Here is a 27,945-nt window from a genome sequence, read left to right as displayed (position 1 = left end):
CTCCTCGGTTGCCTTCATCTCTGCTTGGAAAACTGTATTATAGTTAGCTAATCTTTTCCTATGGATCGAGACAAGGCCGTCGTAGTAATATACACAGTCCAGTCACATTAATGTGACCATCTATCAAAAGCCAGAATAACCACCTTTCGCAGAGCGGACTGCTGCGAGACGTGCAGGAAGAGAGTCACTTAGGTCCCCTGAAGGTGTTCTCTGGGATGTTGAGCCATGCCGACTCTAATGCCGTGGCCAGCTGCGCTAGATTACGCGGTTGAGGATCCATGGCGCGAACAACTCGATCGAGATGGTCCCACAGATGCTCGATTGGGTTTAAGTCAGGTGAGTTTTGCTGGCCAGGGGAGGACGGTAAACTCATCCTGGTGCTCTTCGAATCACGCACGTACACTGCCAGCTGTATGGCACCTCTCATTGTCCTGCTGGAAGATGCCATCATCCTGAGGAAAAACAATGCACATGTAGGGGTGGACATGGTCCGCAGAGACAGATGCGTACTTGTATTGATCCATCGTGCCTTCCACAATGATCAGTGAACCCAGATAATGCCAGGAAAACATTCCCCAGACCATAATTGTCAAAGCTGGTAATCTCTCCTGCCCTGTTAGACCATATATTCCTAACCCGCTACGGTGCTTTAAGTGCCATCGCTTTGGGCATTCCAGACTGTCATGCCGTAGTGCAGAAACTTGTGCCAGGTGCGCTGAGCCCGGCCACGACAGCAATGAATGCAAAAAGGAATATAAATGTGTCAACTGCAAAGGAGATCAACCGTCCTACTCTAGAAAATGTCCAAACTGGCTCTCCGAAAAGGAAATACAAGTAATCAAAACCACTCAGAACATATCATATCCAGATGCCAGAAAAATTGTCCAGTCTCGTACGCCTTCCGCCGAACTTTCATATGCTGCAGCAGTAAGAAAAGTATTCAGTTCTACCAGCACACAAACAGATCCTCAAATAATTAATACAATAACCAGCACTAAATCAACTAACTCTCCTAAATCAAAAAATAAACAGCTGAATACCCTTAAGCCTCCACAAAAAAAAAAAAAAAAAAAAAAAAAAATTAAGTACACAAATCCCGAGTACAAGTTATTCATCTACAATAATTTCGAACAAACCAACTGATCAAAAACAAAACAAAACTGTGGAAAAAAAAGAAAATTTTCAAACGTGCGCAAAAATTGGAGTAGCCTCTAAACAGAGGCCCCCAAAATTTTATAATTTTAAAAAAGAGGACTTTTTACTTTCTAGCAAGAAAGTAAAATTAACCAAGTCCGAAATTGAAAAACTTACACAACCTCCCCCCCCCCAAAAATCGTTTGGCGCAGTATAGCCCTTAAGGGCTCTTGCGCCATAAAAAATCAACTAACCAACCAACCAACCTCCCCCCCCCCCCTCCCAAGAGGAGGAGGACGAGGATGTCGATTTTGAAGATCTTCCGCCATCCGACGATGAAGGTTGGACGGACCATCCTCCTTCTTGAGCTGCTTTTTCTTCTTCTGGCCGTTTCTCCTTCCTTTTCTCTTCATAGCCCTGAGCATTCTTTCTTGGAATTGTCAGAGTTACTCGCATAATGTCACAGACATCAAGGATCTTGTCGAACATCACCAACCGGCCATATTTTGTCTGCAAGAAACATTTCTGTCCCCTGCTGATAGACCGAGGATGAAAGGTTTTGACATATACCGCAAGGACTGCTTGTCAGGAGACCGTCGTTGTGGAGAAGTGGCATTGCTAATCAATAATGATTATGCATCCAGCCAGCTCAATATCATCACACCCCTGCAAGCAGTAGCTGCGCGCGTTCACCTTCACTCGCTGTTCACAGTTTGTTCAGTATATATCCCATCTTCTTATGACTTGAGAAGCGTGGAGTTGCAGACACTGGTTGATCAACTTACCATAACATCGATCTCGTAATATGCTCACCTTTTTTTCTGCTACGTTGGGATTTCCATGTGGAGGGTGGTCTCTACACCAGTGGCCACTTTCCAATCAGGATAACCTCTACTGAACGCTGCGGCCATCAGCAGCATCAGCAAGTTCGACTTCGCATTGATCGAGCTGATTGGGCAGCATTTACCCAGTTGGCAGAAGTAAAAATCAGAAGACGTGACTGATATTGATATCGATGTAGCGGTAAAGCGAGTAACCGACACTGCTATACCGATCACTGCTATACCAAGAACCTCTAAAGGCAGGATTAAATTTCCTAAGCCTTGGTGGAACTTTGACTGTCAGGAGGCTCTTAAGCAAAAAAAAGGCATGGAACACATTTCGTCGTTATCCAACCACACAACCCCCCCCCCCGTGTCCGTTTACCTTGCCGTGGTGGGGGGGGGGCTTGCGGTGTGGTGAGTTCCGGGCGAGCTCTTGGGAGGAGCAGTGAACCCCCAGTTGCTCAAACAGAATATCGGCGGGAGGGGATTTTTTTTCCCTTCCTTCCCTTATCACACTTGCAAAATGCGGACGAAAACCCCTAAGCCAAGGTGTGTCAACCGTGCCGACGGCTGCGTGGTACCGGGGGTAGTCGGTGCCTCAAACGGAAGGCTTCAGGGATAGCAGACGAACCCTGTCGTACGCAGCCTTACCTCTATGTTGGGGGGTACACAGGGGCTAGGACCCTACTTTTCCCCTTAGTTCTCTGGTTTTTTTTATGGATATAAACACAAAGAACACTTCTCCCCCTTGTGGAGAGCGTCAGACTGAATCGAATAGCACCGCAAAATTTTTTATTATCAAACGTTCTGATCCTAATTTAAATTTAACAACAGTATCTCCTTTCCTCATCAACAAAGCCCTCGTTAATCAAATAGGGGAATTTCAATCAGTTAAAAAATTGCGTAATGGTGAACTTCTCGTCGAAATAAAACATCAGAAACAAACCAAATCCATCATGTCCGTAAAACAAATAGGATCCTATCTTGTAACTGTCTTTGAACATAAAACCCTTAATTCTTCCCGAGGAATAATATCAGAACCTGACCTTCTCTTTACAGCCGAGGAAGAAATCTTGGAGGAAATGAAGGACCAAAACGTAATTGCAGTAAAAAGGATTACAATAAAACGCAATGGCGAAATCATGAAAACTAAACATGTTATTCTAACATTTAGTACACCCTTCCTCCCTCCACGGGTTAAAGCTGGCTATCTCTCTTGCCCAGTTCGCCCCTATATTCCAAATCGCTCCGGTGTTTCAAATGCCAGCGGTTTGGACATTCGAAAATTGCGTGCCGTGGTACTGACACCTGTGCCAGGTGTGCAGAGCCCGGTCACGATAGTAATACATGTTCTAAGACCTACAAATGCGTATACTGCAAGGGGGAACATCCTTCATACTCCAGATCATGCTTAAAATGGATCTCAGAAAAAGAAATTCAGCTGATTAAAACAACACAAAAAATATTCTATCCAGACGCAAGAAACGGGTTGAATCTCGCACACCTACAACAGGCCTTTCATATGCAGCAGCCATCAAAAAGGTATTTAAATCTGCAAGCACACAAACAGATGCAGAAACTGAGACTTCAACTAATCCCAAAACCGTAAACACAACCTAATCAAATAAACAAATTAATAGTCAAAATTCTTCTTTAAAGAACACTAACCAAAATAAAAAAAAAAAACTGTATCTGTTACTGTTAATGAAAACATTCCAATCGCACAAAACTCGAAAAAACTTACTGAAAAAAAGAAAATTATGCAAACACGCGCTAAAATTGGGGTGGCCACTAAAACAGAGGCCCCCAAAATATCATAATTTTAAAAAGGAGGACTTTTTGCTTTCCATAAAAAAAGTCAAATTGACTAATAGTACAGTAAAAATAGGGGTCGGACCCAAACATCCAAAAAAAAAAAGCTAAACCTGGTGCAAATTGTTTATTACCCTCCCAATAAGAACAGGTAAAAAGTCCCACCCCATTGTGCGTCGGGTTTTGGAATGGGGGGCATCTGAAAATTGCAGTTTTGGGTATTTTTTCAGAATTTTTAGCATAAATTTAAAGTGAGAATATTATGTTATACTAAATTTAAAAGCATAAAATTAAAGGTGTTTGACCCCCAAGAGGGATGACAAAACCCACAAATGCTACAGAGTCCCCCTATCCCCGTAAAGCGAAGCAGTACCCCCGAACCCCCCTCCATACATTCATATGGAAACATTATTTTATGCTAAGAAAATTGTTAGAAATCAAGTGTGTCCATTTTCCAAGAGCGATGGTGCACCTCGTCTCAAAGCTACAACACCCCCCCCCCCCTCTGCCAAATAAAATAAATCCTCACCCCCCCCCCCCCCACCTTTTATTTCAAGTAGAAGTATTATTTCATGCAAATCTAAAATGCATGAATCAGGACTGTCCACCCCATAAGAACAGTAGCTCACGTCCCCAAAACGAAATTATGTACTAAAATATTATCCTCCCCCCTCCACCCCCTCTGATGGTGCACATTTGATTAAATGGCCAGAAAAATAACGCTGAACTGTTTTTTGCTTTCAAATGATTTCTCCTAAGCTTGTAACAAAAAGTCTTCGTTATCCAGATGTTTTTTGGAATCTCGATCCTCAGCAAAATCGTTATTGTTGCAGCTATGTCTAACACAGTTTGTGCATATAATTGAGCACTTCAGTCTACTTTCAGACTTTTCAAACATTCACTATATCCAATAAATCCCTCAGAGCAAGCACAAGATTTGAGACGCAGAAAGTCTTCTAGAGCAGAAGGCTTGGCTGTTGTAATAGGACTTCATTTATATTTCTGTGGTGCTTTCTTTACACCCATCAAAAATGACACTAGCTTTCCCATACTTACAAGTGACCTACACGCTGCATTGCTGGCATATTTCCTTGAAACTTACATATCATTACCAAAAATATGTTCAAGCGGATATCTTCCTTCTATTACATATGAGGCAGTGAGAAGCAAAGGGCAAAATTAAAAATTTGAAGATAACCAGTACAAATGGTTGGTGAACCTCTCCTATATCTTGGGGCAAGAAATGGTCCTAGTAGACCTGGAAAGTTGCTTCTATACAGCATGATTTAGAAAAAAAAAATCAATGAAAGTCTACCTAGGATCTTATCTTTAAACGCGTTTTATTCAAAACTTGTAAATGTCCACTTACATCCCTTTGCTTCTCACTGCCTCATATATGACACTAGCTGTTCGTTCTGTGATTTTGGATGAACCTTTTGCTTCAGATAATAGTACTTTAACGATACAGGATTTCTTTCCTTCTGAAACCAGATTCATCGAATACTGATGGAGGATCAGCGCATAACTCGTACCAGAAGTTTTTAGCAATTTGTTATTCCATCTTGACTGTTCATAACATTCGGTGTAAAAGATGGTTTGGGCTTACACATCTTTACAGATAGTAACTACTCTCGTAACAGAAGCTAAAGACATAACTGCTTACCTCCTTTACAAAGAAATGCCACAAAATTGTTTGCCTTCAATATGATTTGATGTTACTACCCGAACGTTAAAGGTCTTATAGCAACTCACCTTATCATCAGCGAGCAATACCCATACCAACTTGAGAGGGAAGAAACTTCTGGGGCTTTAGAAACGGATTGAGATTTCCAAACTGGGAGACAAAAAGGTGCAAATATTTAGCATTCTATTGATGTATTGCTCATTGCTCTCATCAAGACTTGTTCTATCGTTGAATCACTACAGGTTCTAGACCACCTGAATTTGTCACTGCGTTAGATCGATGGATAGCTGATGTTTGATGTAATCAAATTTTTTTTTTATCGCATAATGTACTCAAAAGTTTCAGATAGAGTTGCAAGTATATGTCCGCATATTTAACATAATTCACATAACCAGCTGCGTAAAAGAGAGGTAGCTTGGTGTTTGCAAATGAGAATCCCCACCGACTTAGAGGGCGCAGAATTGCAGCATTGCCCGTCTCACTATTGGCAATTCCGGTTTGTCCCACCCTTACGGTGATGGCAAAAGATTGTAGAAAAGTTGAAGTAAGTTAATCAAGAAGAAATAGGGAAACTTTGGTCAATTTGGACTTTTTTTTATGCTACACAGGATTTTGTTTTCCAGCGCTCTAAACAGTTTAATAACTTCAGTCACAAATAATTTGGTTACTGAGCTCGCTTAGATCTTTTAGAATTATCATTCTGACATTACCATATCATTGTGAGGCATTTTGTACTTCGGAAAAGTTTAAGTCAGGGAAATTTTTTCGTGAACTTCACTGCAAATGTGCACGCACTGTGATTTTGGAATGTAAATTCAGGGTCCCCCCCCCCCTCAAAGCGATGGCGCACCCCTTAAGTGTGACGGAGTACCCATCAAGAATAAAAGTCCTCAATAAAGAAAGAAATACCCCTTGAAAAAACTGCCTTAAAAATTCCAATGACGCAAAGCTGCTCCATGGATACCCCCCCCCATTCCCCCCCTGCCTGTACACCCCTGTTAATTAGAATTTTTTTATGTGAGAGTTTATTGTTTTACTATTATAGAGTGGTTTCTGCTAGGTTTCAGAATTTTTTTTAAGTAATAGAAATTATTTTTATTTAAATAGAGGATTATTTCGTCTCCCCCCCCCTTCCCCCCAAAACCCGACGCGCAAAGTGCTGGGACTTTTTACCCCTTCTTGCTGGAAGGGTAAGAAGTAATTTGCAACAGGTTTCACTTTTTTTTTTTGGATGTTTGGGTTTGGCCATTTTTTGGCCTAATTTTACTGTACTATAAATCCCAACTACTTCCTCCCCAAGAGGAAGACGAGGATGTTGAATTTGAAGATCTTCCGCCATCCGACGATGAAGGGTGGACGGACCATCCTCCTTCATGAGCCGCTCCCTCTTTTTCCGGCCGTTCCTCCTTCCTTTTTTCTCCATGGCCCTGAGCATTCTTTCTTGGAATTGTCAGAGTTGCTCGCATAATGTCACGGATATAAAAGATCTTGTCGAATTTCACCAACCGGCCATATTCTGTCTGCAAGTAACATTCCTATCGCCCACTGATAAACCGAGGTTGAAAGGTTTCGACATATACCGCAAGGACTGCTTGTCAGGTGACCGTCGTTGTGGAGGAGTGGCTTTGCTAATCGCTAATGATTATGCATCTAGCCAGCTCAATATCAGCACATCCCTGCAAGCAGTAGCTGCGCGCGTTCACCTTCACTCGCTGTTTACAATTTGTACTGTATATATTCCACCTTCTTACGACTTGAGAGGCGTGGAATTGCAAACACTTGTAGACCAACTTCCTCCCCCATACATCATCTTGGGGGATTTCAATGGCCATAATCCTCTCTGGGGGAGTCCCGACTCCAACAGTAGAGGTTTAACAATAGAGAATTTTATCGAAGACAATGATCTTTGCATTCTTAACAACGGCGAAAACACTTATTTTCATCTTCCTACCCAGACTTACCACGCCATCGATCTCGTTATATGTTCACCTTCTTTTCTGCCACTTTGGGATTTCCAGGTGGAGGGTGGTCTCTACACCAGTGGCCATTTTCCGATCAAGATAACCTCTACTGTACGCTGCGGCCATCAGCAGCATCAGCAAGCCCGACTTCGCATTGATCGAGCTGATTGGGCAGCATTTACCCAGTTGGCAGAAATTAAATCTGAAGACGTGATTGATATTGATATCGATGTAGCCGTAAGCCGAGTAACCGACATAATATTGACGGCAACGAACGTTGCAATTCCAAGAACCACTAAAGGTAGGATCAAATTCCCTAAGCCTTGGTGGAACTTCGATTGTCAGGAGGCTCATAAGGCAAAGAAAAGCATGGAGCACTTTTCGTCGGTATCCGACCACACAAAATCTTGTGGCACTTAAACGAGCTCGTGCTGAAGCTCGGAGGATTCGACGAAAAAGCCAGCGGGACTCGTGGTAGGCCTGTGTCAGCACAATCACGACGTCCAACCCATCTAAGACATGTGGGGTAAAATCAAAAAAATTATTGGCAACTACAATACGTCTTGTGCTCTCATTCTGGAGAAAAACGTCAACTTTTGTCGGATCACAAAGAGGTGGCTGACTGCCTGGCGACTCATTTAGCAGAAGTCTCCAGTGCAAATAACTACTGCAAAAAATTTTTAACTATCAAATCACGCAAAGAACAAAGAGTTCAAGATTTTAATTCAAACATTTTTCATCAATACAACACAAAATTTACATTTCAAGAATTAGATATTGCTTTACAAAAATCAAAAAACACATCACCTGGCCCTGACGAAATACACAATAGTATGTTAAAAAACCTAAGCAGGTCTTCATTAGAAAATATTCTGAGACTATTTATTAGAATTTATTCTGAGTACAAATTCCCCAAATTCTGGAGCCAAGCAATAGTAATTCCTATTCTTAAACCAAACAAACAATCTGATAAACCCGAGAGTTACAGACCTATAGCTCTCACAAGCTGCCTTTGCAAAGTAATGGAGCGGATGGTAAACGCCAGGCTCATGTACATTTTGGAGTCTTGCCATCTGCTATCTTCATATCAAAGAGGATTCAGGCGCGGCAGATGTACGTACCATAGACAACCTACTGCTTCTCGAAACATCAATAAGAGAAGAATTTCTCAAACGAAAACATCTTGTAAGCGTATTTTTTGACATTGAAAAAGCATATGACCGTACCTTGAGATATGGCATCCTCAAAACCCTGCACGAGTATGGGTTACGAGGTAATCTACCCATCTTTCTCTCTAATTTTCTTAGAAATCGAACTTTTCGCGTACGTGTCAAGTCTGTTCTGTCAGATACCTTCATTCAAGAAGAAGGAGTTTCCCAGGGAAGTGTACTAAGCGTAACTCTTTTTGTAATAGCAATCAACAACTTAATCGAACAACTGCCTCCCGCTGTCAAGGGTACCATGTTCGTTGATAACTTTCAAATTTCTTTCTCTTCATCGAGCATGAGTATCATTGAAAGACAACTTCAAATCGCTATAAATAAAGTATCAGAATGGGCAGAGGAAAATGGCTTCACTTTTTCTGCTCAAAAAACCTTCTGCATCCACTTCTGCCGTAAAAGAGGGCTTCACCCTGATCCAAGTCTTCTCCTTAACAATCAACCAATAGCTGTAAAAGACCAAGGAAAATTCCTTGGTCTCACACTTGATAATAAACTTAAATTTATACCGCATATACAAGAGCTAAAAAAGAAATGTTTACTGAACTTAAATATCCTTAAAGTCTTAGCGAACACTTCTTGGGGTGCTGATACAGAGTCTCTGTTAAGAATATACAGGGCTCTTATACGCTCAAAACTTGATTATGGATGCCAAATTTATGGCTCCGCGGCAAAAACCTACCTGAAAAGTCTGGATCCAATACATAATCAGGCACTGCGCATCTGCATAGGAGCATTTCGAACCTCACCTATCAACAGTCTCCATATTCTTCCTCATGAACATTCTTTAAACAATAGACGCCTCAAACTTTCCTCGAACTTCTACTTCAAAACGAAACCTTACACTGATCACCCTTTACACCTTCATATTTTTAATCCATCTAATGTTGTCTTATTTCTTTATCGTCCTTCTGCAACCCCTTCGTTTGGGATCCGAATGCGCTAGGTGCTCTTAGATTTGCAGCTGTCAGATTTAAATACTCTTAATAAAAAAGAACTAATTGAACCATGGTGCGAAGTAAATATATCAACCATCAATGACCTGGCTAAATTCCCTAAAGAGAATACCCCCCCCCCCGTGTCCGTTTACCTTGTCGTGGTGGGGGGGGGCTTGCGGTGTGGTGAGTTCGGGGCGAGCTCTTGGGAGGAGTCGTGAACCCCCAGTTGCTCAAACAGAATATCGGCGGGAAGGGACTTTTGTTCCCTTCCTTCCCTCATCACACTTACCAAATGCGGACGAAAACCCCTAAGCCAAGGTGTGTCAACCGTGCCTATGGCTGCGTGGTACCGGGGGTAGTCGGTGCCTCAAACGGGAGGCTTCAGGGATAGCAGGCGAACCCTGTCGTACGCAGCCTTACCTCTGTGTAGGGGGGCTACACAGGGGCTAGACCCCACTTTTCCCCCTAGTTCTCTGGTTTTTTTATGGATATAAACACTAAGAACACCTCTCCCCCTTGTGGGGAGCGTCAGACTGTATATTCGAGCTTAGCAAAATTCTTTATAATTAAACGAAGCGACCCAAATTTAAATTTTACAAAAATATCTCCCTTTGTCATCAATAAAGCCTTAAGTCATCAGATAGGTGAATTTCAAACTGTTAAAAAATTACGAAATGGTGAACTTTTAGTCGAAATTAAAGATACCCAACAAGTTTCAAAAATAATGTCAATAAAACAAATTGGATCATACCTAGTCACTGTCTCAGAACATTCAACACTAAATCTTTCACGCGGAATAATTTCTGAACCTGATCTTCTCTATACCTCAGAAAGTGAAATATTACAGGAAATGAAAGACCAACACGTGAGTGGAGTTAAAAGGATCTCCATCAAACGTAACGGCGAGATGATAAACACAAAACACATTATTTTAACATTCAGTACACCCGTCCTCCCGCAACGAGTTAAAGCCGGCTATCTCTCTTCTCCAGTTCGCCCTTATATTCCAAATCCGCTCCGGTGTTTCAAATTTCAGCGATTTGGACATTCAAAACTTTCGTGCCGTGGTACTGAAACCTGTGCCAGATGTGCAGAGCCCGGTCACGATAGCAATAACTGCTCTAAAACATACAAATGCGTTAACTGTAAAGGGGATCACCCTTCATATTCCAGATCTTGCTCCAAATGGCTATCAGAAAAAGAAATCCAGGTTATTAAAACAACTCAAAAAATTTCTTATCCAGAAGCAAGAAAATTAGTCGACTCTCGCACACCCACAGTAGGAATTTCCTACTCTGCAGCAGTAAAAAAGATCTTAAAATCAGCAAGTACTCAGACAGAAACACAAACTGTTAATAATAACACTTCGCTAAACTCCACAACACAGACAAATAAACAAACCTCTTCCTCTAGCAGTAAAACCAATGTAAGTAAAACACAAACCAAAAAATCCACTAATGCAAATATGAATAACACTGCTGTTGAACCATCTAAGAAAACTGTCGAAAAAAAGAAAATTCTCGCACGCGCAAAACTTGGGGTATCCTCCAAACAGAGACCCCCAAAACATTACAATTTTAAAAAGGAGGACTTTTTGCTTACCAGCAAGAAGGTTAAGCTAACAAAATCTCCTCCTCTTCCCTCTGACGAAGAAGTCGAGGACATTGAGTTTGAGGAAACTCCCCCAACCGATGATGAAGGTTGGGTGGAGGATCTTCCTGCCTCTTGATGTGCTTCTCTCTCTTTGGCCGTTTTTTCTCTTCTTTCTTCTTCATGGCCCTGAATATTCTCTCTTGGAATTGTCAGAGTTACTCGCACAATGTCACAGACATCAAAGATCTTGTCGAGTATCACCAACCGGCCATATTCTGTCTGCAAGAAACTTTTCTGTCCCCTGCTGATAAACCGAGGTTGAAAGGTTTTGACAAATACCGCAAGGACTGCTTGTCAGGTGACCGTCGTTGTGGAGGAGTGGCATTGCTAATCGCTAATGATTATGCATCTAGCCAGCTCAATATCAACACATCCCTGCAAGCAGTAGCTGCGCGCGTTCACCTTCACTCGCTGTTCACAGCTTGTTCTGTATATATCCCAACTTCTTATGACTTGAGAAGCGTGGAATTGCAGACACTGTTAGATCAACTTCCTCCCCCATTCGTCATCTTGGGGGATTTCAATGGTCATAATCCTCTCTGGGGGAGTCCAGACTCCAACAGTAGAGGTTTAACAATAGAAAATTTTATTGAAGACAATGATCTTTGCATCCTTAATAACGGTGAAAACACTTATTTTCATCTTTCTACCCAATCTTACCATGCCATCGATCTCGTAATATGCTCACCTTCTTTTCTGCCACTCTCTACTCCAGTGGCCACTTTCCGATCAGGATAACCTCTACTGGACGCTGCGGCCATCAGCAGCATCAGCAAGCTCGACTTCGCATTGATCGAGCTGATTGGGCAGCATTTACCCAGTTGGCAGAAATTAAATCAGAAGACGTAACTGATATTGATATCGATGTAGCGGTAAAGCGAGTAACCGACATTATCCTAAACGCAGCTAACGCTGCCATACCAAAAACCACTGAAGGCAGGATCAAGTTTCCTAAGCCTTGGTGGAACCTCTATTGTCAGGAGGCTCATAAGAAGCAAAAAAAGGCATGGAATACGTTTCGTCGTTATCCAACCACACAAAATCTCGTGGCACTTAAACGAGCTCGTGCTGAAGCTCGAAGGATTCGACGGAAGAGCCAGCGGGACTCGTGGCAGACCTATGTCAGCACAATCACGACGTCCACCCCATCAAAGACCGTATGGGGTAAAATAAAAAAAATCGTTGGCAACTACAATATATCTTGTGCACCCATTCTGGAGAATAACGGTCGTATTTTATCCGATCACAAAGAGGTGGCTGACTTCATGGGGACTTATTTGGCAGAAGTCTCCAGTGCAAATAACTATTGCTCAAAATTTTTAACCATCAAATCACGCAAAGAACAAAAAGTTCTAGATTTTAATTCAAACATTTTTAATCAATACAACACAAAATTCACCCTTCAAGAACTGAATGCTGCCTTACAAAAATCAAAAAACACATCACTAGGTCCAGATGAAATTCACAATAGTATGTTAAAACATCTAAGCAGGTCCTCTTTAGAACATATTCTGCATCTTTTCAATAGAATTTATTCGGAACACAGATTCCCAAAATCCTGGTGTCAAGCAACAGTAATTCCTATCCTTAAGCCCAATAAACCATCTGAAAAACCTGAGAGCTATAGACCTATAGCTCTCACTAGCTGCCTATGTAAAATAATGGAACGGATGGTCAACTCCAGGCTGATATACATTTTGGAGTCTCATCATCTGCTATCTCCATATCAAAGTGGATTCAGACGTGGTAGATGCACAATAGACAACCTATTGCTTCTCGAAACATCAATAAGAGAAGCATTTCTCAAACGAAAACATCTCGTGAGCGTATTTTTTGACATTGAAAAAGCATATGACCGTACCTGGAGATATGGGATCCTCAAAACCCTGCACGAGTATGGGTTACGAGGTAATCTCCCCATCTTTCTCTCTAATTTTGTAAGAGACCGAATTTTTTGCGTACGTGTCAAGTCTGTTCTTTCAGATGCATTTATTCAAGAAGGAGTTCCCCAGGGAAGCGTACTAAGCGTAACTCTTTTTGTAATTGCAATCAACAGCTTAATCGAACAACTGCCTCCCGCTGTCAAAGGTACCATGTTCGTTGATGACTTTCAAATATCTTTCTCTTCATCGAGCATGAGTATCATTGAAAGACAACTTCAAATGGCTATTAATAAAGTAACACAATGGGCGGAGGAAAATGGCTTTACTTTCTCTGTTCAAAAAACTTTCTGTATCCACTTCTGCCGTAAAAGAGGTCTTCATCCTGATCCAACACTTCTCCTTAACAATCAACCAATAGCTGTAAAAGATCAAGGAAAATTCCTCGGTCTTACACTTGATAGCAAACTCAAATTTATACCGCATATACAAGAGTTAAAAAAGAAATGTTTACTAAAATTAAATATCCTTAAAGTCTTATCGAACACTTCCTGGGGTGCTGATACAGAGTCTCTCTTAAGAATCTACAGGGCTCTAATACGCTCAAAACTTGATTATGGATGCCAAATTTATGGCTCCACGGCAAAAAGCTATCTGAAAGTTCTAGACCCAATCCACAATCAGGCACTACGTATCTGCACAGGCGCTTTCCGAACTTCACCTATTAACAGTCTTCATATTCTTGCTCATGAACAATCTTTAAACAATAGACGCCTCAAACTTTCATTGAACTTCTACTTCAAAATAAAACCTTATACTGATCACCCTTTACACCTTCATATTTTTAATCCATCTAATGTTATTTTATTTCTTCATCGTCCTTCTGCAACCCCAACATTCGGGATCCGAATGCGCCGGGTGCTTTCAGATTTGCAACTGTCAGATTTTAATACTCTCAATACAATAAAACTGATTGAACCATGGTGTGAAGTAGTTCCACCTACCATCAATGACCTCGCTAAATTCTCTAAAGAGACTACCTCCAATACAGCCTACCAACAAATATTTTATGATACAAAATGCAAATATTCTGATTATCATGACATTTTCACTGACGGATCAAAAGCAAACGATCACGTCGGCTTTGCTGCAATAATAAATGGTCAAGTTACCGCTGAACAATCACACCCATCTTGCTCTGTTTTTACAGCAGAAATAAAAGCCATATTGATATATCTACAATCAATAACCCAATCCGCTCACAAAAAGTGGGTGATATACACTGACTCAAAGAGTTCAGTGGAAGCAATCACCCACTGCAACAATAACAGCCATCCCATAGTCATTCAGTCTTACCATTTATACAAAAGTCTTACACAAAATAATTTTCATGTACTCTTTTGCTGGATCCCTGGTCACGTAGGCATTGCCGGCAATGAAGCCGCTGATTCAGCTGCCAAAGACGCAAATATCCTAGTTGATGACAGCGTCCCTTTAGTTGACATTAAAAACGCAATATCTGAATGTCTTAACACGCATTGGCAACGGACCTGGAATCTCGAAACACAAAATAAATTACATTCGATCCAGCCATCGACTAAAGGTTTCAAATCATTACAACTTACCAGGAGAGAACAAGTTTCGTTAACTCGTCTTCGCATCGGCCATACCAGGTTCACCCATAAATACCTCTTATGCCGTGAACCAGCTCCGATTTGTATTAGATGTAAAGTCAACCAGACAGTGTTGCATATCTTATGCAACTGCCCAAATTTTACCAAATACGTTTTAAATATTTTAATAATTTTAATCCATCTCTGAAAGACTTGCTGGGGGACCCACCCCATCCCAATATATACTCCTTCCTCCGGGAGATTGGCTTTCCCTTTTTAATTTAGTGGTTGTGTCGTCAAAATGTAATTTTATCCGTTTTTCTTGTTACTGAAGGTTCTTTGACAACCTATTGTTTCACACCCTTTCATAAATTTTTTAATGTTTACAGGTTTTTTACTACTTGTTTTAAACTACTGTTGTTTATACCTTCCTCTCCAAAACATTTTTACTTTTATCATACCCTGATTTTTTATTTATGTATAAATTCTAAACTAAAAAATCGTTTGGCGCAGTATAGCCCTCAAGGGCTCTTGCGCCATTAAAAATAAGTAAACCAACCAACCAACCAATAAAGAGAATACCTCTAATGCTACTTACCAGCAAATATTTTCTGATACAAAATGTAAATATTCTGATTACCATGTCATTTTCACTGACGGATCAAAAGGAAACGAACACGTCGGCTTTTCTACAATAGTGGATGGTCAGGTTACGGCAGAAAAATTAAATCCATCTTGCTCTGTATTTACTTCAGAAATAAAAGCCATATCTACATCTCTGCAATCCATAACCCAATCCAATTACAAAAAATGGGTGTTATACACTGACTCAAAGAGTTCAGTGGAAGCCATCACTCACTGCAACAATAACAGCCACCCTATAGTCCTTCAGTCATATCATTTATACAAAAATCTTATAAAAAACCAATATCATGTTCTCTTCTGGTAGGTCCCTGGTCATGTGGGAATTGCAGGCAATGAAGCAGCCGATTCAGCTGCCAGAGCCGCAAGTATCCTGGTTGATGACACTGTCCCTTTTGACGACATTAAAAACGTAATTTCTGAATGTCTTAACACGCATTGGCAGCGGTCCTGGAATCTTAAAACCCAAGATAAAGTACATTCCATCCAGCCCTCGGCTAAAGGTTTCACATCTTTACAACTTACCAGGAGACAACAGGTATTACTAGCTCGACTTCGCATTGGTCACACAAGGTTCACTCACAAATACCTCTTATGTCGCGAACCAGCTCCAACGTGCATTACATGTAATGTGAATCAGACAGTGTTACATATTTTAAGTAACTGCCCTAATTTTAACCAAACACGTTTTAAATATTTTAATAATTTTAACCCCTCTTTGAAGGAGTTGGTGGGGGACCCAACCCATTGCAATTTGTACTCCTTCCTCCAGGAGATTGGATTCTCCCTTTTAATTTAGTGTTTTGGCCGTTAAGATGTGATTTGTCTTTTTCTTGTTATTCAAGGTGTTTTATCCATCATATTATTTCATACGTTATTTAAATGTTTTTAATGTCTACTTGTTTTTTATTACTTATTTTAAACTACCTATGTTTATAGCTTTCACCTGAAAACACGCTTACTCCTATACTTATCTATATATTTTATCCCAAAAAAACGTTTCTCGCAGTATAGCCCTGAAGGGCTCTTGCGCCGAAAAAAATAAACAAACCAACCAACTTATTTCTTCATCGTCCTTCTGCAACTCCAACGTTTGGGATCCGAATGCGCCAGGTGCTCTTAGATTTGCAGCTGTCAGATTTAAATACTCTTAATAAAATAGAACTAATTGAACCATGGTGCGAAGTAAATATATCAACCATCAATGACCTGGCTAAATTCCCTAAAGAGACTACCTCTAATGCTACTTACCAGCAAATATTTTCTGATACAAAATGTAAATAGTCTGATTACCATGTCATTTTCACTCACGGATCAAAAGGAAACGAACGCGTCGGCTTTCTACAATAGTGGATGGTCACGTTACGGCAGAAAAATTAAACCAATCTTGCTCTGTATTTACTTCAGAAATAAAAGCCATATCTACATCTCTCCAATCCATAACCCAATCCAATTACAAAAAATGGGTGATATACACTGACTCAAAGAGTTCAGTGGAAGCCATCACTCACTGCAACAATAACAGCCACCCTATAGTCCTTCAGTCATATCATTTATACAAAAATCTTATTAAAAACCAATTTCATGTTCTCTTCTGTTGGGTCCCTGGTCATGTGGCAATTGCAGTCAATGAAGCAGCCGATTCAGCTGCCAGAGCCGCAAGTATCCTGGTTGATGACACTGTCCCTTTTGACGACATTAAAAACGTAATTTCTGAATGTCTTAACACGCATTGGCAGCGGTCCTGGAATCTTGAAACACAAAATAAATTACATTCCATCCAGCCCTCGGCTAAAGGTTTTAACCAAACCTTAACCATGCCCTAATTTTAACCAAACACGTTTTAAATATTTTAATAATTTTAACCCCTCTTTGAAGGAGTTGCTGGGGGACACACCCCATTGCAATTTGTACTCCTTCCTCCTGGAGATTGGATTCTCCCTTTTAATTTAGTGTTTGTGCCGTTAAAATGTGATTTGTCTTTTTCTTGTTATTCAAGGTGTTTTGTCCAACATATTATTTCATACGTTATTTAAATGTTTTTAATGTCTACTTGTTTTTTATTACTTATTTTAAACTACCTATGTTTATAGCTTTCACCTGAAAACACGCTTACTCCTATACTTATCTATATATTTTATAACAAAAAAACGTTTGGCGCAGTATAGCCCTGAAGGGCTCTTGCGCCAAAAAAAAACAAAAAAAAAAAAAACAAATCAACCAACCAACCAACCTACTGCTCCTCGAAACATTTCTGAAGCGAAAACATCTTGTGAGCGTATTTTTTGACATTGAAAAAGAGTATGACCGTAGCTGGAGGTATGGTATCCTCAAAACCCTGCGAGAGTATGGATTACGAGGTAATCTACCCATCTTTCTCTCTAATTTTCTAAGAGATCGAACTTTTCGCGTACGTGTCAAGTCTGTTCGGTCAGATACCTTTATCCGAGAAGAAGGATTTCCCCAGGGAAGTGTTCTTAGTGTAACTCTTTTCGTAATAGCAATCAACAGCTTAATCGAACAACTACCTCCCGCTTTGAAGTGTACCATGTTTGTAGATGACTTTCAAATTTCTTACTCTTCATCGAACATGAGTATCATTGAAAGACAACTTCAAATCGCTATAAATAAAGTCTCACAATGGGCAGAGGAAAATAGCTTCACTTTCTCTGCTCAAAAAACCTTCTGCATCCACTTCTGCCGTAAAAGAGGACTTCACACTGATCCAAGTCTTCTCCTTAACAATCAACCAATAGCTGTAAAAGACCAAGGAAAATTCCTTGGTCTTACACTTGATAATAAGTTTAAATATATACTGCATATACAAGAGTTAAAAAAGAAATGTTTACTGAAATTAAATATGCTTAAAGTCTTAGCGAACACTTCTTGGGGTGCTGATACAGAGTCTCTGTTAAGAATATACAGGGCTGTTATACGCTCAAAACTTTATTATGGATGCCAAATTTATGGCTCTACGGCAAAAAGCTATCTGAAAGTTCTAGATTCAATCCACAATCAGGCACTGCGCATCTGCACAGGAGCTTTCCGAACCTCACCTATCAACAGTCTTCATATTCTTGCTCATGAACAATCTTTAAACAATAGATGCCTCAAACTTTCATTGAACTTCTATTTCAAAACAAAACCTTATACAGATCACCCGTTACACCTTCATATTTTTAATCCATCTAATGTTATCTTATTTCTTCATCGTCCTTCTGCAACCCCGACATTCGGGATCCGAATGCGCAGGGTGCTTTCAGATTTGCAGCTGTCAGATTTTAATGCTCTCAATACAATAGAACTGATTGAACCATGGTGTGAAGTAATTCCATCTACCATCAATGATCTCGCTAAATTCTCTAAAGAGACTACCTCCAATACAGCTTACCTCCACCCCCCCCCCGTGTCCGTCTACCTTGTCGTGGTGGGGGGGGGGGGGGCTTGCGGTGTGGTGAGTTCGGGGCGAGTTCTTGGGAGGAGTAGTGAACCCCCAGTTGCTTTAACAGAATCTTTTTCCCTTCCCCTTCCCTCATCACACTTACCAAATTCGGACGAAAACCCCTAAGCTAAGGTGTGTCAACCGTGCCGATGGCTGCGTGGTACCGGGGGTAGTCGGTGACTCAAACGGGAGACTTCAGGGATAGCAGGCGTACCCTGTCGTACGCAGCCTTACCTCTGTGTAGGGGGGCTACACAGGGGCTAGACCCCACTTTCCCCCTTAGTTCTTTTTTTAATTTATGGATGAAAATACAAAGAACACCTCTCCCCCTCGCGGGGAGCGTCAGACTGAATCGAATAGCTCCGGAAAATTTTTTGTTATGAAACGCTCAGATCCTAATTTAAATTTAACAAAAGTATCCCCTTTCCTCATCAACAAAGCCCTAGTTAATCAAATAGGAGAATATCAATTAGTTGAGAAATTACGTAATGGCGAACTTCTCGTCGAAATAAAACACCAAAAACAAATCAAATCCATCATGTCCATAAAACAAATAGGATCCTATCTCGTAACTGCCTATGAACATAAATCCCTTAACTTCTCCCGAGGAATCATATCAGAACCTGACCTTCTCTTTACACACGAGAAGGAGATTTTGGAAGAAATGGAGGATCAACGTGTGACTGAAGTGAAAAGGATCACCATCAAACGCAATGGCGAATTGTCAAATACAAAACACATCATTTTGACGTTTAATACTCCAGTCTTTCCGTCACGTGTTAAAGCTGGTTATCTGTCATGTGCAGTACGACCATAGATTCGAAATCCGTTCCGGTGTTTTAACCTCTTCAGACCCGAGGAAATACCACTGTTCAAAAAAATTATTTTGTTGCGGTTATGTTGTCGTCTTAGGACTCTAATAGCATAAAAAAATTACTATAATTTTAATTTTTTGACTTAGAAAATCGATGTACCCAATCGGGTACATCGGGTCACACTTGAGCATCCGTTTCGCTATGTGTTGAAAGGTGATAGGATTTTAATGCGTTATAAATGCGAAACTTTTACCATTCAATAGTAAACTATTTTAGATAGGATTGTTTTAAGCATATTTTAACAGTAACTGAGTAAAAAAAAAAAAAATTGGTTATTAGTAAAAAAAAAAGGAGCAGTTTCAGCCAGATAATTATTTAATTAGAAGTATGAAATTTGTAGAAACAATCATTATTTAGTATACATAAAAACACATCACATTTCACACATTTAAAGCGAGATTTTCCATTGCATCCTTCCATTCTATATCGAGATTGGTTTACACCTTTCATCGCTTTTGGTAGATGATTTAATCCGTCGTATCTGATCAGATTTTCTGGCTTAGGAATTACTTTTCGTCTCTTTGGAGACTTGTTTTCTGCTTCATCCAAGGGACTTTTCTGATAAGACAGGTCGTCCAACAGATTTTCGCATCGTTTCTCCTTTAATCAATAACTCTGCAACCGTCATTCGGAACTGCAGTAAAGTTAGTTGGTCTTTTTTAGGATAGTCATTCTTTGCAATCGCGGACATACATAATCCAACTGTTGACTATGGAAAGATCCAAAAAGTACGCAAAAACTCTAACTGTCCACTTTTGTGTTCTCATACTTGTGCGATACAGAGCGATAAACCTATCTTGTAAATCAATTCCACCCATATACGTGTTGTACAATCGTACGCATGCAGGTCGAGGTACGTCAATCTTTTTGTTATCAGGTTTACTCCATCTTCTGCATTTATCGGATGGCTCAATTCCACAAAGAGTTGATAACATCAAAACAGTTTTCTTGTCCTTCCATTTAACTGTCATTTTGTCATCGGATCTGCACAATTCTACGTAATCTCCTCGCACCATTGTGTTATCACTTGGAAACTTCTGTGCTCCAGACTGAGTCCGATTACTCATCACAGTTCCCGTAGAATAAATCTCTTTACTCAGAAGATACTCAGCTATCTTAATTCCTGTGAAGTACCTATCGGTGTAAATAACTTGTTGATAATTTGGATTTTTTATGCTTTCAACAAGTCTTTTGACAATAGCGCCACCTAAACCAAAAGTTTTCACATCATCCTCTGGAACAGTTCCTTTCCCTTGATAGATCACAAAATCTAAAACTAAACCATCTTTAGAAGCAAGTATGAAATTTTTTAGTCCCAAAGGGTTCGGCTTTGACGGAACATATTGTCTTGCAACACATTTCCCCGAAAATGGGATCATTTGTTCGTCTATTGACAGATGATTTGATTTTGGAAGTTCTAGACAGGCTTTCTGAACTGTATCTAGCATTGGACGAACTTTCCACAATTTATCCGTTTTATCAACACTGTCATTGTCGTCGACAAAATGAAGATTGCTTCTAACTTCAAAAAATCTATCCCGCTTCATACTTTCACAAACAAGTGGCACAACTGCAGTATGTTTAGCCCAATACATTCTAGCTTGGGGTATTTTCAGGGCACCCATAATTAAATGTATTCCAGCAAAAACTTTTAATTCTTTTACATTTGTGTTAATAGATTTACATTTCTTTCTTACTGAATACAGATTTGTTTGTTCTTGTACCAAATCCCAAAACTCATTTGATATAAACTTTTCAAAATATTTCAGAGGGAATAAAGGCTCTCCAGTAGAAATTTTAGGCAAGTCATCATCTGGAATATTTCTTTTAACAGCTTTCTTTGATTTCCAGAATATTTTTTGCTTAGAAGGTATAGGGATTTCTTCTTCATCAGAAGATATGGAGGATGAATCATGGGGGGCGATTGAATTGTTTGGCCCAAACTCTATATCACTATCAGAAAAGTCGGAAAATTCAGAATCATATTGTTGAAGTAAAACTGCGATCTCTTCGGGTGTTAGGCTTCTTCGTCCCCGAGCTACAAAAACAAGAAGCTACAATGAACAAATGATGATAAAAAATACTTTAAATATTAAGTATTTTTTAGCTTTCTATATTTTTTACTCATTTTTTACTTCATTTATTTGCTGAATATGCTAAATAAATTCAAAAGCACATATGTGTATGCGATGAATTTTTAAAAATAAGCAAGTTTCAGAGGCAGATATAGATTTTCTTTGGAATCTGTGAAATCTATGACATAATCCTTGGGTTACTAAAATTTCTGGAAGAGAGAATCAGTGGCGTAGCGAGAAATTTTTCATGGGGGGATGTTTTGGGGAAATTTTCCAACTAAAAGGTCGAAAATCGCGATTTTGGGCCCGTTTGGTGTGTTCATACATATAATTTTCTTGTTTCTTGGGGGGGGGGGGGGGGGGGGTACGACCACCCTTTCCCCTCCCCTTGACTACGCCACTGGAGGGAATAGCCCTTCTTTTACATACAGCGTACAAGGATTAAAATTTTTAAAGCATTTGCAGAAAAATGAAATGTTTTTTCGTGGACTAAAGAGTAATGTTGGAAGAATTGACAAAAGATACATTTAGAAACAAACATAAATAAAAAAATAGGAAATTTTATTATTTTTAAAAGTAAAAAGAAAAAAACCTTATGGAATTACTTACTAAGTGGGAAAAACTACATTATATACTATGTATTGCATTTATTATCAGTTTTCTTTGGTAAGTTGTAATAGATGCGGATTGAATAACGATTGACTGAATGATCTGTTATGACCGGAAGTACCCGAACGGGTACACAATATTTGAAGCTCAAAATATCACACTAAAAAGAGTTGCAAACCAATTTGTTTTAACTCAATTTCAATCTCAAGGCTTGCTTAACAAAATAAAACACTAAAATGTTAAAAATTTAAAGTATAAAGGGAAGATAACTTACGTTTTACACCACAAGAAGGGCCTGCTTTCAGCACATTATCATCAGCCATTTTTATCTGAGCATAAATCCTTCGAAAATGCTACCTATGCTGCTATCTAGTGAGTAATAATGAAAGTAGAATGTCTTCAATAGATTTTAGTAGTTTTTAAATGATTTTAGAAAGAAATATTATTTTTTACGAATTTTTTTTATGAATGTACCCAATTGGGTACATCGGGTCTGAAGAGGTTAAATGCCAGCGATTTTGACACTCAAAGCTTTCGTGCCGTGGTACTGACACCTGTGCCAGGTGTGCAGAGCCCGGCCACGATAGCAGTGAATGTAACAAGACCTTCAAGTGAGTAAACTGCAAAGGGGACCATCCTTCATACTCCAGATCATGCTCAAAATGGCTCACAGAAAAAGAAATTCAAATAATTAAAGCAACACAAAAAAATATCTTATCCAGATACAAGGAAACTCGTTGAATCCCGCACACCAACAACAGGTCTTTCATATTCTTCAGCCGTTAAAAAGGTACTATAGTCTGTAAGCACACAAACAGATACCCCAACAGATGCTTTTACTAATGCCAAAACTGTAAACACAACCAAACCAAATAAACAAATTAAAAGCCCCAAATCTTCTTTTCAGAAAACTAATCATAATCAACAACAAATACAAAAAACAAATATTGCATCTGTTACTGTTAATGAAAACAAACCAATCACTCAAAATTCGAAAAAACTTATTGAAAAAAAGAAATACATCCAAACGCTCGCAAAAATTGGGGTAGCCTCTAAACAGAGGCCCCCAAAAATTTACAACTTTAAACAAGAGGACTTTTTTCTAGCAAGAAAGTAAAATTGACCAAGTCCCAAATTGAAAAACTCCAACAACCTCCTCTCCAAGAGGAGGACGAGGATGTTGATTTTGAAGATCTTCCGCCATCCGACGATGAAGGGTGGACGGACCATTCTCCTTCATGAGCTGCTTCGTCCTCTTCCGGCCGTTTCTCCTTTCTTCTTTCTCCATGGTCCTGAGCATTCTCTCATGGAATTGTCAGAGTTACTCGCATAATGTCACGGACATCAAAGATCTTGTCGAATATCACCAACCGGCCATATTGTGTCTACAAGAAACATTTCTTTCCCCTATTGATAAACCGAGGTTGAAAGGTTTTGACATATACCGCAAGGACTGCTTGTCAGGAGACCGTCGTTGTGGAGGAGTGGCTTTGCTAATCGCTAATGATTATGCATCCAGCCAGCTCAATATCAACACATCCCTACAAGCAGTAGCTGCGCGCGTTCACCTTTACTCGCTGTCTACAATCTGCTCTATATATATTCCACCTTCTTACGACTTGAGAAGCGTGGAGTTGCAGACATTGGTTGATCAACTTCCTCCCCCATTTATCATCTTGGGGGATTTTAATGGCCATAATCCTCTCTGGGGGAGTCCCGACTCCAACAGCAGAGGTTTAATAATCGAAAACTTTATTGAAGACAACGATCTATGTGTTCTTAACAACGGTGAAAATACCTATTTCCATCTTCCTACGCAAACCTAGAATGCCATCGATCTTGCAATATCCTCACCTTCCTTTCTGCCACTTTGGCATTTCCAGGTGCAGGGTGGCCCCCCCGTGTCCGTTTACCTTGTCGTGGTGGGGGGGCTTGCGGTGTGGTGAGTTCGGGGCGAGCTCTTGGGAGGAGTCGTGAACCCCCAGTTGCTCAAACAGAATATCGGCGGGAGGGGATTTTTCTCCCTTCCTTCCCTCATCACACTTACCAAATGCGGACGAAAACCCCTAAGCCAAGGCGTGTCAACCGTGCCGATGGCTGCGTGGTACCGGGGGTAGTCGGTGCCTCAAACGGGAGACTTCAGGGATAGCAGGCGAACCCTGTCGTACGCAGCCTTACCTCTGTGTGGGGGGCTACACAGGGGTTAGACCCCATATTTTCCCCCTAGTTCTCTGGTTCGTTTATGGATGAAAACTCAAAGAACACTTCTCCCCCTTGTGGGGAGCGTCAGAATGAATCGTATACCTCCGCAAAATTTTTCGTTATCAAAAGAAATGAAAACCTTACATTTACTGCTGTATCTCCTTTTCTAATCAACAAAGCTCTTGTAAATCTAATCGGCGAATTTAAATCAGTAAAAAAAACACGAACAGGCGAGCTTTTGGTCGAAATAAAAGATAATAAACAAGTTCAACTCATACTAGCTATTAAACAATTAGGTCCTTATCTTTGCACAGTTACAGCCCACTCTACATTAAACTTTTCTCGGGGAGTAATTTCAGAGCCAGACCTTCTATTCACACCAGAGAAGGAAATCCTAGATGAAATGAAGGACCAACGCGTAAGTGGAGTGAAAAGGATCACTATTAAACGCAATGGCGTAATGCAGAATACGAAACATGTCATTCTGACCTTTAGTACGCCTATCCTCCCTTCACGTGTCAAAGCTGGATATCTCTCATGCCCTGTTAGACCATACATTCCTAACCCGCTACGGTGCTTTAAGTGCCAGCGCTTTGGGCATTCCAAGCTGTCATGCCGTGGCACAGAAACTTGTGCCAGATGTGCTGAGGCCGGCCACGATAGCAATGAATGCTCAAAGGAATTCAAATGTGTCAACTGCAAAGGAGATCACCCGTCCTACTCTAGAAAATGCCCTAAATGGCTCTCCGAAAAAGAAATACAGGTTATCAAAACTACTCAGAACATATCATACCCAGACGCACGAAAAATAGTTCAGTCTCGTACACCTCTATCTGGACTTTCATATGCTGCAGCAGTAAGAAAAGTATTCAATTCCACCTGTACACAAACAGATCCTCAAATCATTACAATAACCAGCACTAAATCAACTAACTCTCCTAAATCAAAAAATAAACAGCTCAATACTCCTAAGCCTCCACAAAAAAATAATAATGAAATTCAAGTACAAAGTACACAAATCCCAAGTACAAGTTACTCAACTAATTTAATTTCGAACAAACCAACTGATCAAAAACAAAAGAAAACTGTAGAAAAAAAGAAATTTATTCAAACGCGCGCAAAAATTGGGGTAGCCTCTAAACAGAGGCCCCCAAAATTTTATAATTTTAAGAAAGAGGACTTTTTACTTTCTAGTAAGAAAGTAAAATTAACTAAGTCCCAAATCGAAAAACTCCAACAACCTCCTCCCCAAGAGGAGGACGAGGATGTCGATTTTGAAGATCTTCCGCCATCCGACGATGAAGGGTGGACGGACCATCCTCTTTCTTGAGTTACTTTTTCTTCTTCTGGCCGTTTCTCCTTCCTTTTCTCTTCATGGCCCTGAGCATTCTTTCTTGGAATTGTCAGAGTTACTCGCATAATGTCACGGACATCAAAGATCTTGTCGAATATCACCAACCGGCCATATTCTGTCTGCAAGAAACATTTCTGTCCCCTGTTGATAGACCGAGGTTGAAAGGTTTTGAGATATACCGCAAGGACTGCTTGTCAGGTGACCGTCGTTGTGGAGGAGTGGCATTGCTAATCAACAGTGATTATGCATCTAGCCAGCTCAATACCAACACATCCCTGCAAGCAGTAGCTGCGCGCGTTCACCTTCACTCGCTGTTCACAGTTTGCTCTATATATATTCCACCTTCTTACGACTTGAGAAGCGTGGAGTTGCAGACATTGGTTGATCAACTTCCTCCCCCATTTATCATCTTGGGGGATTTTAATGGCCATAATCCTCTCTGGGGGAGCTCAGACTCTAACAGCAGAGGTCTAATTATTGAAAACTTTATTGAAGACAACGATCTATGTGTTCTTAACGACGGTGAAAATACCTATTTCCACCTTCCTACGCAAACCTACCATGCCATCGATCTTGCAATATCCTCACCTTCCTTTCTGCCACTTTGGGATTTCCAGGTGCAGGGTGGTCTCTACACTAGTGGCCACTTTCCAATCAAAATAACATATACTGGACGCTGCAGCTATCAGCAGCATCAGCAAGGCCGTCTTCGCATTGATCGAGCTGATTGGGCAGCATTTACCCATTTGGCAGAAATAACATCGGAAGACGTGACTGACATTGATATTGATGTAGCGGTAAAGCGAGTAACCGACATCATCTTAAACGCAGCGAACGCTGCTATACCAAGAACCTCTAAAGGCAGGATCAAATATCCTAAGCCATGGTGGAACTCTGCTTGCCAAGAAGCTCAGAAAAAACAAAAAAAAAGCATGGAACACATTTCGTCGATACCCGACCACACAAAATCTTGTGACACTTAAACGAGCTCGTGCTGAAGCTCGTAGGATTCGACGGAAAAGCCAGCGGGACTCGTGGCAGGCCTATGTCAGCACAATCACGACGTCCACCCCGTCCAAGACTGTATGGGGTAAAATAAAAAAAATCGCTGGAAACAATAGCATATCTTGTGCTCCAATTCTGGAGAAAAATGGTCAACTTTTATCTGATCACAAAGAGGTAGCTGACTGCCTGGCGACTCACTTGGCTGAAGTCTCCAGCGCAAATAATTACTGTTCTAAGTTTTTAGCTATTAAATCTCATAAAGAACAAAGAGTTCTTGATTTTAATTCAAACATTATTCATCAATACAACACAAAATTTACCTTTCATGAACTAAATATAGCTTTACAAAAATCAAGAAACACATCACCTGGCTCTGACGAAATACACAATAGCATGTTAAAAAATCTAAGCGGGTCTTCATTGGAAAATATTCTGCAGCTTTTCAGTAGAATTTATTTTGAATACAGATTCCCAAAATCATGGAGTCAAGCAATAGTTATCCCTATCCTTAAACCAAATAAACAATCTGATAAACCTAAAAGCTATAGACCTATAGCTCTCACTAGTTGCCTATGTAAACTCATGGAACGGATGGTAAACGCCAGACTGATGCACATTCTGGAGTCACACCATCTCATATCAAAGTGGATTTAGGCGTGGCAGATGCACAATATACAATCTAATTCTTCTCGAAACATCAGTAAGAGAAGCATTTCTTAAACGAAAACATCTTGTGAGTGTGTTTTTCGATATTGAAAAAGCATACAACCGTACCTGGAGGTATGGGATCCTCAAAACCCTGCACGAGTATGGGTTGCGAGGTAATTTACCCATCTTTCTCTCCAATTTTCTGAAACATCGTTCTTTTCGTGTACGCGTCAAGTCTGTTCTGTCGGATACCTTCATTCAAGAAGAAGGAGTACCCCAGGGAAGTGTACTAAGCGTAACTCTATTCATTATAGCAATCAATAGCTTGATTGACCAATTGCCTCCCGCTGTAAAAGGTACCATCTTCGTGGATG

General features: G+C 40.3%; 1 protein-coding gene across 1 annotated transcript in view; it reads right to left on the bottom strand.

The window, feature by feature from the left end:
* LOC129233679 (piggyBac transposable element-derived protein 3-like) overlaps positions 1-21,303 on the bottom strand; it is a 30,015-nt gene extending 8,712 nt beyond the window's left edge. Inside the window, exon 1 of the mRNA XM_054867658.1 lies at positions 20,448-21,303. Coding sequence (XP_054723633.1) covers positions 20,448-21,303 — 856 coding nt within the window. The remainder of the gene's footprint in view (positions 1-20,447) is intronic.
* Positions 21,304-27,945: the final 6,642 nt, after the last annotated feature.

This window comes from Uloborus diversus, unplaced genomic scaffold (assembly GCF_026930045.1).
Source record: "Uloborus diversus isolate 005 unplaced genomic scaffold, Udiv.v.3.1 scaffold_619, whole genome shotgun sequence".
In the NCBI taxonomy this organism is placed as follows: domain Eukaryota; kingdom Metazoa; phylum Arthropoda; class Arachnida; order Araneae; family Uloboridae; genus Uloborus; species Uloborus diversus.
The sequence above is the reverse complement of the archived record's forward strand: the minus strand, read 5'-3'. Positions and strand labels throughout refer to the sequence as shown.